Source organism: Pteropus vampyrus, unplaced genomic scaffold, assembly GCF_000151845.1.
Source record: "Pteropus vampyrus isolate Shadow unplaced genomic scaffold, Pvam_2.0 Scaffold8, whole genome shotgun sequence".
NCBI classification, from domain to species: Eukaryota; Metazoa; Chordata; class Mammalia; order Chiroptera; family Pteropodidae; genus Pteropus; species Pteropus vampyrus.
The window spans coordinates 3024933-3041832 of record NW_011888789.1 but is presented as its reverse complement, the minus strand read 5'-3'; the positions used below and the strand labels follow the sequence as shown (position 1 = coordinate 3041832).

The following is a 16900-nucleotide window of genomic DNA, read 5'->3' as shown; positions in this document are numbered from 1 at the left end:
GCAATTATACTTCTGGGTATTTATTTGAAGGAAATGAAAACAGTAACTTGAAAAGATGTATGCACCCACATGTTCATTGAAGTGTTATTTACAATAGCCAAGACATGGAAGCAACCTAAGTGTCCCTGGATAGATGAATGAATAACAAAAATGTGGTGTACATGCATACAATGGAATATTATTGAGCCATAAATAGAAAGAATTATTGCCATTCGTGACAACATGGAGGGAACTTGAGGGCATTATGCTAAGTGGAATAAGTCAGATAGAGAAAGACAAATACTGTATGATCTCACTTATATGTAGACTATAAATCAAGAACAAACAAAAACCCCTCAAACTTGTGGAAACAGAGAACAGATTGGTGGTGCCAGAGGTGGGAGGTGAAGATGAGGTTGCAAAATGGATGAAGGTGGTACAAACTTCCAGTTAGGAAATTAAGTAACTGGATAGCATGGTGACTTTAGTTACAATATTGTATATATATTTAAATGTTGCTAAGAGAGTAGATCTTGAAAGTTCTCATCGTAAGGAAAAAAGGTGTAACTGTGTAGTGATGAATGTTAATGAAACTTACTGTGGTGAACATTTCACAATATATACAAATATTGGATCATGTTGTATGCCTGAAACTAATATAATGTTATACATCAAATATATCTCAATTTAAAAACGATAAAGAAAACATGAGACAGTTTCTGAGGAGGGGTATGAATTTATTTAGATACCGTGGTCAGAAAATGCCTCTCTAAAGAGGTGTTTTTGAAGTGAGACCTGAACAGGAGAATGACTAACCATCAGCAAATCCGTGGGGAGAGCATTTATGGCCAAGGGAAAGCAGAAAATGATTTTGCTATATTAGGGAAATGAGAAGGTCAGCGTGAACAAGGAAGAGCATGAGACCAAATGATACTAACCAGATAGAAGAGATTCATGATGTACAATGTGGAAGACCATGTTAGCAGTTAGAATTTTACTGCAAGTATATAGTTAAAGATATTGGTGTAATAAATGATTAATATAATAATGAAAAACTCTTCAATAACACTGTGAAAGGTTTGTTATGTGTTAAAGGGAAAAACCAGGTATAACAAAATGACATACACTATAATCTCACACATGTTTAAAATGATAGAAAGATTAATTACAAAGAAATAGGAAAATTAGGCTATTCCTTTTGTGTTATGAATAAGAACACAATAGAATGCCCGATCCAAAAAGCAATAACATAAAACAGATCCAATGACACCATTGCTCTGCAAACTTTGGATCTCTTAATAATGTAATAATGAGCAGTTGGTTTATTTAACCTAAATTTTTTTGATTCAAATATAAGTGAAAATTTACAGAAAAAAATTTCAAGACCAAGTTTTTTTCATAAATAGATATAGTATAGAAAATATTATTAAACTGTGAATTATTATGCATATTTAAATGTACCTCTATTTTTACCTTTTTTAAAATTGATATTTTTAAATTCAATTCTCTCATATTTTTTTAAAAAGTTTTTCAGCTGATTGGATACCCCTGAAAATAGACCAAATCTTGAAATGTGTTCCTATCTTGTTCCTAGGTGTACTAATTTTCATGTGTGTAGCTTTTTAAAAATAATATGATTATTAATTGAAAATGTGTAATCTAAAAAGAAGCACTGAAATGTTTTATTTATGTATTTTTTTTTAGTTGGATCACCGTTATAATGAATTCAAACTCCACGCAATTATGTCTGAACATAAAAAAACAATCACAGCTATCTCTTGGTGTCCACACAACCCTGATCTGTTTGCAAGTGGCAGTACCGATAACTTAGTGATCATTTGGAATGTTGCAGAACAAAAAGTCATTGCTAAACTCGACAACACAAAAGGTATACTTGTGACCGGGACTTATTTTATTGAATGAAATATTTTAATTTCAATAAGCAAAATATTTTATTTCAATTAGCTCAGGTTTTAAAATAGTGTTTTTCAAACTATCTAATAGTAATCTATTTAAGAAATCCATTTCACATAACTAATTATTGTGTGTGTGCATGTGCACAAAACTGAAACAGAATTTCATGAAATAATCATACTTGGTATACTGATCAATTAAAAACATAGGAAATATCAAATAAGAACCTGCCTCTGTATTTTTTAATTCATCATTGTTTTCTAAAAGTCAAAAGTTACATTTAAAGGAAAATGAGTATAAATTTGTTTAAATGTAAAATGTTAAAATTGTCAGCAGCTTGAAAAATGTCACAGTTAATTTTTTTTCTGAAAAAACAACATGAGTAGTAATCTGACCTACTTATCTCAGAATCTTGATGGAACAATTAAATGAATTAATATTTATAGACCTCTTAGAAGTGCTTGCATGTAATAAGCCTCTCTATATTAATTTTTTCTGTTATAACTTAGGACATTTTTCTGGTCCATTCTCTTCCTTGCTGCCTTCCTTGAAATACGTGTTCAGAGAGCCAGCATTCTAATGGCTTTCTTTGAATGTACTCTGGTGGTCTGATCCATACAGAGTATCTTATCCCTTATTGGGGAAATTCCACTTCTGTTAATGTATCCTAAGACTACATCAGCTTTTTTATTGACCTTATTCATATATTCATTCATTCATTCAAAACGTTTTATGGAGTTCCCATTATGTATCAGATCCTGAACTAGGTATGAGTTTTCTAGTTTCTCCCTCTTGGCACATGATGGACGATTGACAGAAATGGAATTTACTGTCAATAAACAACTTTTGACTCTGTGTCTTTGTTTATATCATTTTCTCTTTTTGAGAAATATTTCTCATCCATATTTATTTAAACTCTGTTGTTCCTTCAAGATACAATTCAAATCCAGTTTACTTTCCAGGACAGTAGCCCAATGGTCACAAGCCTTCTACACATCAAAATCATTTGGAAAACCTTGTTAAAACAAGATTTCTGGGCCCTATTCCATATGATGTCATACACATATTCAGTTTGGTGATTCTGATGCAGTTGATTAATGTATCTGTGTTGGGAGATTCATAATCTCTCTCTTGACTCATGAATTTACCATAACATTTATTTTATAAAAGATTTATTTGATTACTTTAATAGTGGAGAGATTAACAATTAACTTTTGTGTTTTGTCTTATAGTTTAAAAAGGATTTTTATATATATTATTACATTTCCTTTTTTTAACATTCATGTGAAATAAGTGGTCAGATATTTTAATTATATCTGTTTTATAGTTGAAACAGCTTTAGAAAGATAAAGTGATTAATGTAGTTCATCTGAGGCAAAGCTAAGATTTGAATCTAAACTGATAAGACATAAATTATATTATTAATTTTATTGTTATTAAACCCTTATAGTAGCATTTAATTTTTTATACATTTAATCCTTAGCCCCCCAATTTATATATAAGATTCTTTCAAGTATGAATCGTATCCCATATTAACTTGTATACCAAGAATTCCTAAAGCAAGTCTTCTACACAAAAACTCAATAAGAATTTATTGCTTTAATGTACATACAGTTTTCTGAAAGAAATAACAATAAATTTCTTTGAATATATGAAGCATATGATCACATTAGTAGTTTTAAACCTAACTGGGTACTTTTTCTTTTATCATAGAAGTACCTTCAGATCTTCCCTTGTTAGTCTTTGGGGTTACTTTTCAAAATTCAATCCCCAAGGAAGAAGATAACATTTTAAAATAATGAACATATTCTTATATTTTAAGTTGTTTTAGAAATGTACAACGCAAATAGTATTTAATGCTACAATCTTCTGCCAGATCTATTATGTATCTATATTTAATTTCTTCTAGGGATGCCTGCCTCTCTTAGCTGGTGCTGGAATGCACATGATGCTGTAGCCTTTGTTGCCCACAGAGGCCCACTGTTCATTTGGACCATCTCGGGACCAGATAGTGGAGTGACTGTACACAAAGACGCTCATAACTTCTTGTCTGATATCAGTATATTCAGATGGCATACCCAAAAAAAGGGGAAAGTTGTATTTGGTCATATTGATGGAAGTCTGTCAATTTTTCAACCAGGTAAGAATTTAATTAGATCTCTTAAATTTGATTTTTCTTAGCATACATAATTTATTTATACAACATAAAGCCAAATTAAAAAGTTTTTAAATGTTAGCCGTAAAAATATTATCCATCATTGCATGTATTTCAATCATTTGAAGTAAATTTATTTGTGTGGCATTATAAAACATTTAACTTATCTGTGCATATTTTACTTTAACCCAAATCAGTCATTTGTCCCATATTTTTACTTTTTGAAATCAGTTCTTTATTTTACACATTTACTAAGAAAATGGACGGAATGAACAATGACATAGAGCCAGAATACATGATTACTTACTAATACTATTCAAAAATATTTTCCTACCTTTGTGTAAAATACCATTATAATGCCACAGCTCTGCAAAGACTTTGAACCTGGGATAGAAAGGAACAATAACTCTTTGGACTCATATTAGTTCATTAATGTGGATGAATGAAAGGGTCTGAGAAATTAGTTTGTTTATTTTTAAAATTTAAACAATAACAAAATGTATAATGAAAAAATTGAAAAATTACCTGAATATCTCCTCACTGATGAAAAAGTCCTGCTAACATTCAAGAAACATGCTGTTAGCCATCTGGCATCTTGTTGATGTATGTGACTCCTGGTTTGCTAGATAGGGAGAGGAAAATGCTTTTTCAAGATTAGGATAACTACCTTTCACAAAACACATTACATTCAATTTCTCTGCAATTAATAGAAGAAAAAAGGAATTAAAATGGAACAGAAGAAATTGTGAAAATTCGAATCTTCAGGGAATGATCTTTCTAAAGTTAAAAAAAAAGATTTGTAAAACATTGATAGAGTAGGGTCATTTTATCTTAAATACATTTTAAATAGAATCTATTATTTGCCTTTTTTAGAAAGATAAGTTATGTGTGCGAGTGTGTGTGTGTGTATACTTATTTACCATCTACCTTCTCTTCTCTTTTTTTTCCCATAGCCTCGTGTTCTTTCTGGTTGTACTAATTTCACATAGAGACAATTTTATTCGTTTGATTTAGATTAGAATGGGGAGGAGTCAGTGATTGTGTTTTGTAGTATTTGCATTTGTCTTCTCAAACATCTCCACCCAATCTGTTCCTTCCTCTGTATTGGGAGCAGGTTCTGTTTTATAGTTGGTCACTAAGGCGCACAGCTCAGTGATGTAATTTATAGACTTTCTCTGTTTTGATCTGGTGACTACCACTTCTCATGCCTGCATCTTCCTCTGTGGTGGTCTTCACTAGTACCAGGGAAATAATTTAGGGACAATAAAGATGGTTGTATGCCGTGTGGTTCTTTCTCTTGTATCTCTGCTCTCTGGGGTGTATTTCCCCACTTCTGTCCCCAAGCTAGCCTATACCCAGAGGTTTCATGAGGATCATGATACTTTCTTTTTGAGGAATCTGTTTTGCAGAGCTCTGAAGGAGGATGATGAGGGGTGTGCTCTTATTTTGGTCTATATTTCATTCTAGATATTTTTCGTATTTTGTAATTCATCATTGTATCCATCTCCTTTTTCACTGGCTAGGGCTTTCTTTTCCTTCTTTATTATTATTATTAGGCATTTTTGAAGGTTTTAATCCATAAGACATTGAGCTATGATGTTATGTCTCTAAGTTATAAAATATTGAGACATTTATGCTTATTTTAGCATAGAAAAGGTAGGGAGAAATGAAGGACTCCTTTGCTTTTCTTTTTCCTATGTTTACATCTGGATGAGAAGTATAAAATTTCAACAGGCTAACTTATATGACTTCCAGAGAGGTCACTGTTTTCCAATAACTTAATATGCCAATTGTTAAAGTAATTTGTGTATCTGTACCCACATCATCCAGTATTATTTCTTTGGATCCACCCATGTATTAGTTTGCTAGGGTTGCCCTAAGGAAGTACCACAAACTGGATGGCTTAGAACAACAGAATTTTTTTTCAGTTTTATTGAGATGCAATTGACATACATAAGTTTAAAGTGAACAGCATAATGGTTCAAGTTACATATGTTGTGAAATAATTACCATAATAAGTTTAGTTAGCATCTATTATTTCATATAGATACAATAAAAAGAAAAAGCAAATAGAGAAAGGGTTTTTTTCCTTGTGATGAGAACTCTTAGGATTTTCATTTCACAGTTTTAGAGGCCAGAAGTATGAAATCAAGTTGTTAGCCAGAGCCTCTAAAGGCACTAAGGAAGGATCTGTTCCAGGCCTCTCTTTTAGCTTCTGGCAGTTCCTTACTTTATGGCAACATAATGCCAGTCTTCACATGGTGTCCCCCTGTGTGCAAACATGTCTCTGTGTCCCAATTTCCCCTATTTCTAAGGACACAGTGATATTGGATTAGCATCCATCCTAATGACCTCATCTTAACTTGATCATGTGCAAATAATTTATTTCCAAATAAAGTCACATTCACAGATACTGAGGTTAGGACTTCAATACCCTTTTGGAGAACACAAGTCAACCCATAAGGACTCAATACAAACTTCTTTATCTTATTTATTCTATAGTATTTTTAGCAATTCATGCACAAAACATTATGAAAGATATAATCTAGTTATGTATTTTCCTTTTGCATATAGAAAAGCTAATGGGTCATGAAGGAAACACTAATTTTTGATTCTGACACTACATTCTGATGTGAGTTTGAAATTTTGAGTCTGTTAGCATTAATACTGGCATTGTTATGTTTAAGTTTCCCAAAGAGATCACCTGTACCTTGTTAATGACTTAATTGGCACCACTGGTTGGTCAATCTCTCTGTAAGGAGATGGAGTTTCTGTCCTGTAGGTTCTTGCAGGAGACTATGACCTCAAGCTCTGTGGAAGGAAAAATAAAATATTCACACAGGACTGCCCACAATAGTTCATCCATCATTTTAAATCAGTGATTTTTAAACTGTGCTTATTAGTAAATTTGTATATTTATGTGTGTGTGTTGGGTGGGGGGAATAGGAAAACTTGGTAGTTGATTCAACTTGCTTTATGCCTTCTGCTCCCTTTTAGTCTGAAAAATACTTTAATCTGTGTTATGTAGAATTTTCATGTAAAAATTCTCATGTGAACAGAGGGTTTCAGGGCCAAAAACATTGGAAAATTACTGCTTTAACTATTTCACCTTATGTTCTTAGTCAAAGCCAGATCATCAGAGAATTTTTTAATCTTCACCATAGAATGTTTTAATTGAATTAACTTTGGTATTATCCAAGGATGTGCATTAATCAAATCTGCATTGTTTTACTTTAGAAATGTTGGTGGTGACATTGTCCCTGTGTAATACTGTGTCTCATTTTAAAAACACACTGGAGACATTTATTTCTGGCCTCAGTTCTAGGAAAAACTGTGCTTCTCCTAAGCACATTTTTTTGTTTGTCATTTTGTTTTATTTTTATCTTGTGGACAGTATCTATTGTGTAACCTTTCACAAGAGGAATTTCTTTCCTCTTTGCTTTAGCCATCAGATCTCAAAATCAAAATTTGAACAGCTGTGTGGATTATATGTTACCCTCATTATTTTATATTTTAACCCCAATTTTCCCTTGTCCCAGTTTTTGTTTTTCATACAGAATTGTCAGCCTCATCTTCTTATCGACTTATTCATATCATATTCTTCTGTGCTAATCTGACAACATAAATTGCCTGATATTTGTTATAATAAAATAGAACACAAATAAAATAAACAACATATAAATAAAAAATATTATCAGCTGTTATTCTAATGATTGCTTTAAATGTTATGGATTCCATTTTTTATCTTTTATAATAAAAATGTTGAAACCCGGTAGACCAGAAAATGGTGACTGTAATTCATTATCATTTGACTGTAAGCATGGGGCTTTAAAGCTACGTGATTTAGTTATAGCATCTGCATTGCAGATTTTCCCATGTTTTGTGTTGTTTTTCTTATTTTTTCACATGCTGGAATATTTTTAATAAATCATAGATCCTAACTGGCACATGCAAATACTTAAAAATTACTTAAGAAATAGCTAGTACAACTTAATAAATCGTTTTTCTGTCTCTCTCTGCCTTGTAATGATCAGCGACATTAATATTCATTACTCTGTTATATCAAATAGCAATTTAGCAGATACTGATTTTGAGAAAGAAGAAGCAAACAAACTTTTCTTGATGGCTATTGCAAAAACTTGATAAACCCAAATAATAGAAATCTGACAAATACCTTCTATGATTAGATATGCAAAAATTGTAAATAAAATACTATCTATTTAATATTAAGGTTATATTTAAAGAATAATACACTGATGACTTTAATCCCAACAGAAGCTGCAAGGTTTTCAGTTCAGTTTACAAATATCTTATTGAGCTAAGGAAATCTATTTTCTCTGCTTTTATAATCTGATATGTTCAGAAACTGTTTAATGATGACATTACAGAAAGAGTTCTGGTATCTTCAGTTGCATTATTTTTTTTAATAAACAATTCTTTTAACCTTTATAATACTTAGGAATAATTGGTACTTTCTATTAACAATATAGTCTCTAAACTTAGTTGTTTCACTGCCTTTCTTTTGAGAATGAGAGGACTGGCTTGTTGGAGTCCCATGACATACATCTACAAAAGCATAATTTTCCATACCGCCAGTCGTGTATATAATTTGGAAGGAACAAGAGGATTATCTGATGACCCATTGCTTCATTTAATTTCACTTGTTTTATCTTTCTATTTTTCTGGCTGCCTTATTTGTACCGGTAGTCAGAAATGAATTATAATTATGACAAATATTATGATGAATAAGAAAGAAGTGACAGTAAATATTGATATGCTGTTTATAACATGTCCTGTTCTAAGCACTTGAAGCTACTAATTTATTTAATCTTTTTAAAAATTCTACAAGGTATTGTTGTGTTCTCCATTATAAAAATAAAAACTGAGCACACAGATTAAGATTCTTGTCCAAGAACACAAAGCTAGTAAGTAGTAAAACTAGGATTAGGACCCAGGCAATCTGCTCCAAAGTCTATGCTTTTCATCAAACACAATGTTCTTCTTTTTGTTAAGCCCTTTCCTATCCCTATACTACTGTAATTCAGTGAAATTTTAGTTGATGACAGGATCATGTGTATTTTTTATCTGCATCATTTTCTTACAGCTTTTAAGTAACAAATAGGAAAAATATTCAGGGTACTAGAGTTGCCAAAGCAAAGCAGTTCAATATGACTTCATCATTAGGACAAACTCTAATTCCCCTGCATTCACATGTCAACTATGAGTTCTGCAGGAAATGCCAGATTTGTGTTCCCAATTCTCCCAGAGAGCAGTGGTGTACAAGGAGAAAATATCGTCTCAATTATTGGTGTTTTTTGATAATTTTGTTTAAAATCATTTTCTTAATATTTTAATAGGTAATAAAAGTCAGAAACATGTTCTCAGACCTGAATCTCTTGAAGGGACAGAAGAAGAGGATCCAATTACAGCCTTGGAATGGGACCCTCTATCTACCGATTATCTTCTTGTGGCTAATTCACATCATGGAATTCGCCTAGTAGATACAGAATCACTTTTTTGCATAACAACATTTAATTTTCCCAGTGCAGCAGCTTCTGTACAATGTTTGGCCTGGGTTCCTAGTGCCCCTGGGATGTTTATAACTGGAGGTAAGTGTACCTTATTTCTCAAAGTTTTGAATATGTGTGTATTCTTTAATTCAGTCAGGGAAATTACACTCTTATTGGTTAATTTTGTGTCAAACTTACTAAATCTCAAATATTATTTGTTATAGTAAATGGCTAGTTTACTATTACTTATACTATGTATCATTAACATAACGACAGATACAAATGAAATTAAGGCCCAGTTTTCTGATAATACGTTGGAATATATTATATATGTGCATGCTTGTGTTTGTATGTATAAAAAAGACACAGTTCAATTTCAGGAGTGTCATCATGATGGTTAAAGTACTCACTAGAAAAACAACTTATCTGGATAGACAGTCAGTTACCATGTATGGCTAGATAGGCAAAGACATTTTCAAACTAGGTTGAAAATGAAAGTGGAATTTATTACCATGGGTTGAAAGGATGCTCCTTCTTGTTTCCTATTATGAGAGAATTAGCAAAGCTGAGAAGTGACAAGGGATGAGAAGATGGAATTTAAAATGGTAATTAGAAATTAAATGACTCTACTTTTATCATTTACTTAGTTTCACAGAAAGAGGTCTCTAAAAAGAGTACTCTCAGCTATGATAGAAATAAGTCCTATATTTGTTTAGTGTAAAATAAGAGACAGAGAGTCTTTATCTCTCAACATTTTAAAGAAATTCTTTAAGCACTGATATGAGACATGGAAGTAGCTGGATTCTTATTTATATATCTTAATTGCCTTTAATTTCGTAGGATATAATTGACATGGGAATTTTTTATGTATCTGTTACTATTATTGAGATAAAATTCACATACCATGAAATTCACCATTTTAAAGTATACAGCTCAGTAGTTTCTGTATTCACAGTTTTACAACCATTACAACTATTTCTGGAATTATCTAATTCCAGAAAATGTCATCAGCCCCCCTGTAAGTCCTGTAGCCATTTAGCAGTCACTCTCTATTACACCCTCCTCACAGCCCCTAGTACACACATGTGTTGACATAAACTGTTAATCTGCTCTCTTTCTGTGGATCTGCCTATTCCAGACATTTTATAGAAATGAAATAATTCAATAAGTGGCCTTTTCTGTCTAGCTTCTTTGAGTTAGCATAAAGTTTTCAAGGTTATAGGGTACATGAATAACATTCCATTTTATGGGTGAATCATATTTTATTGCATGGATATGCCAGATTTTGTTCCTCTACCAGTAGATAGACATTTAATTTGTTTCCACTCTTTTGTTGTTATGAATAATGCTGCTATGAACATCTGTGTACAGGTTTTTGTGGGAACATATGTTTATAATTCTGTTGGGTATGTACATGGGAGTGTAATTGATGAATCATATGGTAACTCTCCATTTAATCGTTTGAAAAACTGCCAGACCGTTTTCCAAAGTAGCTTATTACAGTTGGATTTTTGGAAGAGAGGGAGCTTTCTATTTGGTATAGAAAGGTATATTAGGCAGTCCTTGTTTGCTGCAAGTGAGCAAAGGAGCAGTTTACAAACACTTTAACCATGTTAGGATTTTTTAATTTTGGAGTGGAAAGTTTTCAGTGACTGGCTTTTCTAGAACTTGTTTGTCAATAGGGTGCTTTTTGTCATCAAACTGTGATAATGATCTTTGTGGGGATAAGCTGCAAGGCAAGCAGTTTCTTACCCTAGAAAAGGATTTGGAACAGAAAAAAAATAATAAAATATGCCAAAAATTTAAAGTTTGAATAGCATTTTTTCCTGTTTCTTTAATTGTACAATCTCATTGTTTGAAAAATGTCAATGAATAGTGCTAAAAATCTTGAAAGTTGAAGCTTTTTTATTTTTTTTGTCTGGGCATTTTGCTTCAAATAAAATTTGTTAATATAAAGCTTTATCCTGATCTGACTAGATTCTCAAGTGGGCGTGTTACGCATTTGGAATGTTTCAAGAACAACGCCTATTGATAATTTTAAATTAAAGAAAACAGGATTTCACTGCTTACATGTACTTAATTCTCCCCCAAGAAAAAAATGTAAGTAAAAATGTCACGAAAATTTAATATTTTAAAATATCATATTTGCCGCTCTCAAATAAAATGACTGACTTAATGATATAAACATATGTGAGGGAAAAGAAATTGACTCCCTACTAACTAAATCATGATTATTCTGCATGGTTGTCAGTGTTTTCATTTTGTGTGGGTCATCAAAAACATGAGGTAGAGAATTTAGTGATTGAACAATCTAGAGTTATTGCTTCCTCTGTACTACTGCTTTCTTTATAATATACTAAATAATTAGCAAGGGCTATTCAAAGTAGTGTTATTTGATTAGCAAATGTAGTATATAATTTAGTGGACAAGGCACGACATAGTAGATAATCTCTATATTTGAATCTCTAGCCTTTTCACAAATTTAAGCCTTTCTGTAGAGTCTGAATACTTCTAAATCCTGGAAACTGGAGGGGTTAAAAATATTAGGACTGGAGATGTAATATGCTAGAGGCTGGCATATTGTTTATTATCCTGCATTTTTGGAATTATTTGTTTCTTTGTTTAGTTGCTATGAACATTCTTATCATGGGATGACAAATATCACAGATTCTCCTTTCCTATTTTTTTCCTTAGTACAATAGTACTCCATGCCCATTCTAGAAAAATCAGAAAATATAAAGAAACATATACCAATCTTGTCATTTTTAATTCACTTTTTCCAGGTAAACTATTGTGAGATATCTTGTTTTTTCTTCCAATTTTTTTAATGTAACAGAAAGAATAGAGTAAGGAAAATTATGTGAAAATGAAAAATTTTAAATGTAGACATACTAAATTCTAAAAAAAAATGAATTATAGATAGGTGCATATGGGTGTCAAAACCACCCATAATGTCAGTAAAGTAAAATATTTTTAAAAATCAGTCATGGATCATATTAAATTTAACCAAATTGTCAACAAAATTTCACTGAACCAAATGCCTCTTTTGTTATTAGTAGTTCATTCTAGTTTGGACTTCCTGTCATTACCAGATTCTAAGAAATGAGTGTTATCTAAATTAATGCAATATTTGTGTTAAAAAGTGAATTTACTGGGAAATGTCTATATTCCAGTATGTAATTAATATAGATTGGTCTGATAATTTACAGTGGTATCATTATTTTGAATTATGTTTGCAAGAGAATATTCATGTTCTAAGGAAAAACTTGAAAGAAGATAAAATATGAGATATAGAATATACAGAAAACAATTAAACAAAGGGACATTTATATAATTGAAAGTTGGAGAAATGGAAGTGTGTAAACAGTAAAAATAACCCAAGGAAGAATAAAGAAAAATTGAGAGGGAAATGTATGTCACATATTTTTGATTCTTAATTTGGCAGCTAAATTACAGTGAATTATAAACAATTTCAAAAATAATTATTTTCATTGGATTGACAACTAGCAGAAGAGAGTTATGAGCTTTAAAAGAAAGAAATTTAAATGCATGTATGTTTGTGTGTGTGGAGGAAATAAACTATTATATGAAAATTTTAAAAGAAGAGTTTAATTAAAAAATAATCATGTTATGCTTCAATTTATGGGGAAATAAGAAACCAAATATTCACAACATGTTATGATTCTTCACATACTAATTTTCATCCATTTTGCTCCACCTGCATTTTTATATACCTGTTTTAAAAATAATATCCAATTTTGTGTATATGTATATGTGTGTATATATGTGTGTGTGTATATATATACATATATATATGTATATAACATTATAACAATTCCATATATGTATATATGGTGAAGTTGCAAAACTATGCCTGTGGCTGAGAGAATATGATTACTGCCTAATGGTTTACTGATATAAATTCTGGATAAAAGAAAACAAAGGAGCATCTTTATAAATTAAGCCCTGTGGTTTTATTCCAGTATATGAGAAGCTATTGGTGTAAATGTTTACTTTTTTGTTTTTTTCTTTTTTAAGTTTCCATCCAGTCTCCAATCAAAAATCATTATACATCCTCCACTAGTGAAGCAGTTCCACCCCCAATGTTGACACAGAATCAAGCATTTTCACTTCCTCCTGGTCATGCAGTGTGCTGCTTCTTGGATGGTGGAGTTGGACTTTATGATATGGGAGCCAAGAAATGGGATTTTCTTAGGGACATGGTATGTTTATGGTCATTCCTTCTTTTATACACAACACTTGTTTTGTGAAGCTTGCTCATGATTACTTTTCTTTACGTATTAATATTGTTAAAAATTATTTTGTAAAGAACCATATGTCAGGACCTTATTTTGGTTGGCTAAAACATTTTAGAAGAATGTGTAGAATGATGACAAAACTATTAAAATTCTTTAAATTATAAACATTTAACTTCTTTAAATATTAATGTCTGCTTAGCTTATTGTGATTACTCTGTATGGTTGGTAGTTTTCCCATTTTTGTATGGATCACAGTAATCCTTTAATATTGGAAAATTACATTAGTGTACTGTATTTTGAAAGCAAAATGAGAAATAGAATATTCTTTTAGGAGGAAGGACAAGTCTCTCTCTGCCAGTTACTCCAAGCTTTGTTATTATCTGTGAAACGAGCAAGATTGGAATGAGTGTTTTTAAGATTTATTTCTGTTATCGAATCATTATAATAATTCCATGATTCTGTCAACTTCAATTCTTATGATTGTTAAGCCTCTGTATATGAGAGAATACAACCTCACTGAGGACTCACATTTTTACTTGGTTTCCTTCTGTGCTTTATCTCCACTACCTAAAACAGTGCCTGGCACATAGCAAGACTTTGTTAAGTTTTGCTGAATAAATGAATGAATGCATGCATCCAATAATGTATATTCCCTTGTAATTAATATTTGTCAAGAATCATCCTCATTAATTCTCCCTAGTTCAGAGTTTATAAAAATGCCCCTTATTTCTGCAGGTTTGAATTAGACTAACCTAGACATTTAAGAAACTTTAAAATGTTAATTGTGTTCCATTGAAAAACTTAGTAAAGAGCCTAAAGCTATCATTGCTCTTGTAAAAAAGAAGAGAGAAAAATAATCAATAATACTATCATTTCAGTATAAATTTAATTTTATCCTCAGATAAAAATATTGAATTTTAGCAAAACTGTTTAACAATGTATAGTTGTTATTTAAAATTATGCCTTTTTTTAGATTTTTTTAGGTTATTTAATTTTCTTTCCCTGTAAACTTTTCTTTCCATGAAAATGCTTTCCCAGTGTAGCAAACTTTTTCCAAATTCCAAATTACCATTTACTTTAAAAAGAATTATGAAAGAGAAGGGAGAAAAATATAAGAAAACAGTTAAGTGTATTGAAATTTAAATTAGTAATAAAGTTATATAATCTAAGTTCAATAGATTTTCTATTGAGCATAAATCCTCATATTAAAATGTTTTATTTTAAAAGCTGTTAAATTTATAATTCTAATAAAAACTAAAATATTCCTTGATTATAAATTATTTCAGTGGCTCTTCTCACTTTAAAAGTATCTGCCAGTCAGAAGAGATGGTGAATTTCTTTTTCATAATTTCTGGACTCTGACGTTATATGTGTGAAGCATCTCCAAATTCCAAACTACATAGGATAAGAAAAATCTTATTCATATACTTTCTAAAAAGTGTACTTCCAAATGAATGTTTGCTTGATTAAAATTAAGAAAAATGCTTCAAAATTTTCCTTCATCCCTATGTTCCTCTTGATAAGACAAAGAAGAAATGTTTACAAATTAATCCTTGCTATATGTTTTAAAATTTCAAAAATAAAATTCGAAGGCATAGCCATGAACTAACATTGAAAATGCGCAGATAGGCAGTCCCTGCCTTAAGTATTTTTTTTTTAAAGTTTGTCAGTTTATTTTCTCGAGGTTCTACATACTGATATAATCTACAAATAATGATAAATTTTACTTTTCCATATATATAATTGTTTATTTTGTTTTGTGGCGCTGGCTCTGACTGCAGGTCTACATTGACTATCAGTTGTAGCAGCTCATCTGATTTGAATAGGAGCACTTCTGTATTTCCCCACTCATGTCTGCTATATACTTCTGGCAGATAGCCTTTATCTTTCTCTACTTGTTGTTTTTTTTTTTTTTGGCTTTATTGAAATATAATAGACAATTAGTTGCTTCTGTTTACATTATGCAATTCAATGAGTTTTTTTTTCAGTTATAGTTGGATACAATAATATACCAGTTGCAGTTGTATAGCATAGTGATCAGAGATCCACATAACTTGCAAAGCGATCACCCCACTAAATCTAGTCCCCTTCTTCCCCCTTACATATTTATTACATTATTAACCATCTTCCCTATGCTATACCCTACATCTCCATGTCTATTCTGCAACTATCCATTTGTACCTCTTAATCCCTTTGCCTTTTTTGTCATCCCCCAACTCCTCCCATCTAATAGCCCTCAAAATTTTCTCTGTATCTATGAGTTTATTTCTGCTTTTGTTGTTGTTGTTGTTGATTTTGTTCTTTAGATTCCACATGTACGTGAAATCATACGATATTTGTCTTTCTTTATCCAACCCATTTTTTCAGCACAATACCCTCTAGGTCCGTCAAGGCAATATCTTTTTCCATTCCCTTTCCTTTTAGTCTATGTGTGTTTTTTAATCTGAAGTGAGTCTCTTATAGGCAGCATATGTAGGAGTCTTGTTTTCTTATTCATTCAACCACTCTATCTTTTGGTTGGAGCACTTAATTCTTTTCCATTTGAGGTACTTGTTGATAGGAACACAGTCCCTACCATTCTTTATTTCTGTTTTCGATACATATTTTTCCTTCTTAAAGAAGTCTCTCCAACATTTTTTGTAGTACTGGCTTGGTGCTGATAAATTCCTTTAGCTTATTTTTGTCTGGGAAGCTCTTTATCTGTCCTTAAACTCTAAATGCTACCTTTGCTGGATAATGTATTCCTGATTGTAGATCCTGGATTTTCTTCACGTCAAATATTTTGTGCCAAGCTCTTCTGTCCTGCATAACTATGAGAAATCAGCTGCCAGTCTTATGGGTGCTCCCTTGTAGGTAACTAACTGCTTTTCTCTTTCTGCTTTTAAGATTCTCTCTTTATTTTTAACCTTTAGCATTTAAATTATAATATGTCTTAGTATGGACCTCTTTGCATTCCTGGTTTTTGGGACCCTCTGAGCTTCCTGGAGTTTTATGTATATTTCTTTCACCAGGTTAGGGAAGTTTTCCATCATTATTTCTTCAAATAGCTGTTCAACATCTTGTTTTCCTTCAGGTACCACTAT

At 31.5% G+C, this 16900-nt stretch overlaps 1 protein-coding gene across 1 annotated transcript in view; it reads left to right on the top strand.

Moving 5' to 3' along the window:
* WDR17 (WD repeat domain 17) overlaps window positions 1-16900 on the top strand; it is a 93097-nt gene that overhangs the window by 35108 nt on the left and 41089 nt on the right. The window contains exons 4-8 of the mRNA XM_023519981.1: window positions 1684-1867; window positions 3803-4033; window positions 9406-9657; window positions 11536-11658; window positions 13597-13781. Coding sequence (XP_023375749.1) covers window positions 1684-1867; window positions 3803-4033; window positions 9406-9657; window positions 11536-11658; window positions 13597-13781 — 975 coding nt within the window. The remainder of the gene's footprint in view (window positions 1-1683; window positions 1868-3802; window positions 4034-9405; window positions 9658-11535; window positions 11659-13596; window positions 13782-16900) is intronic.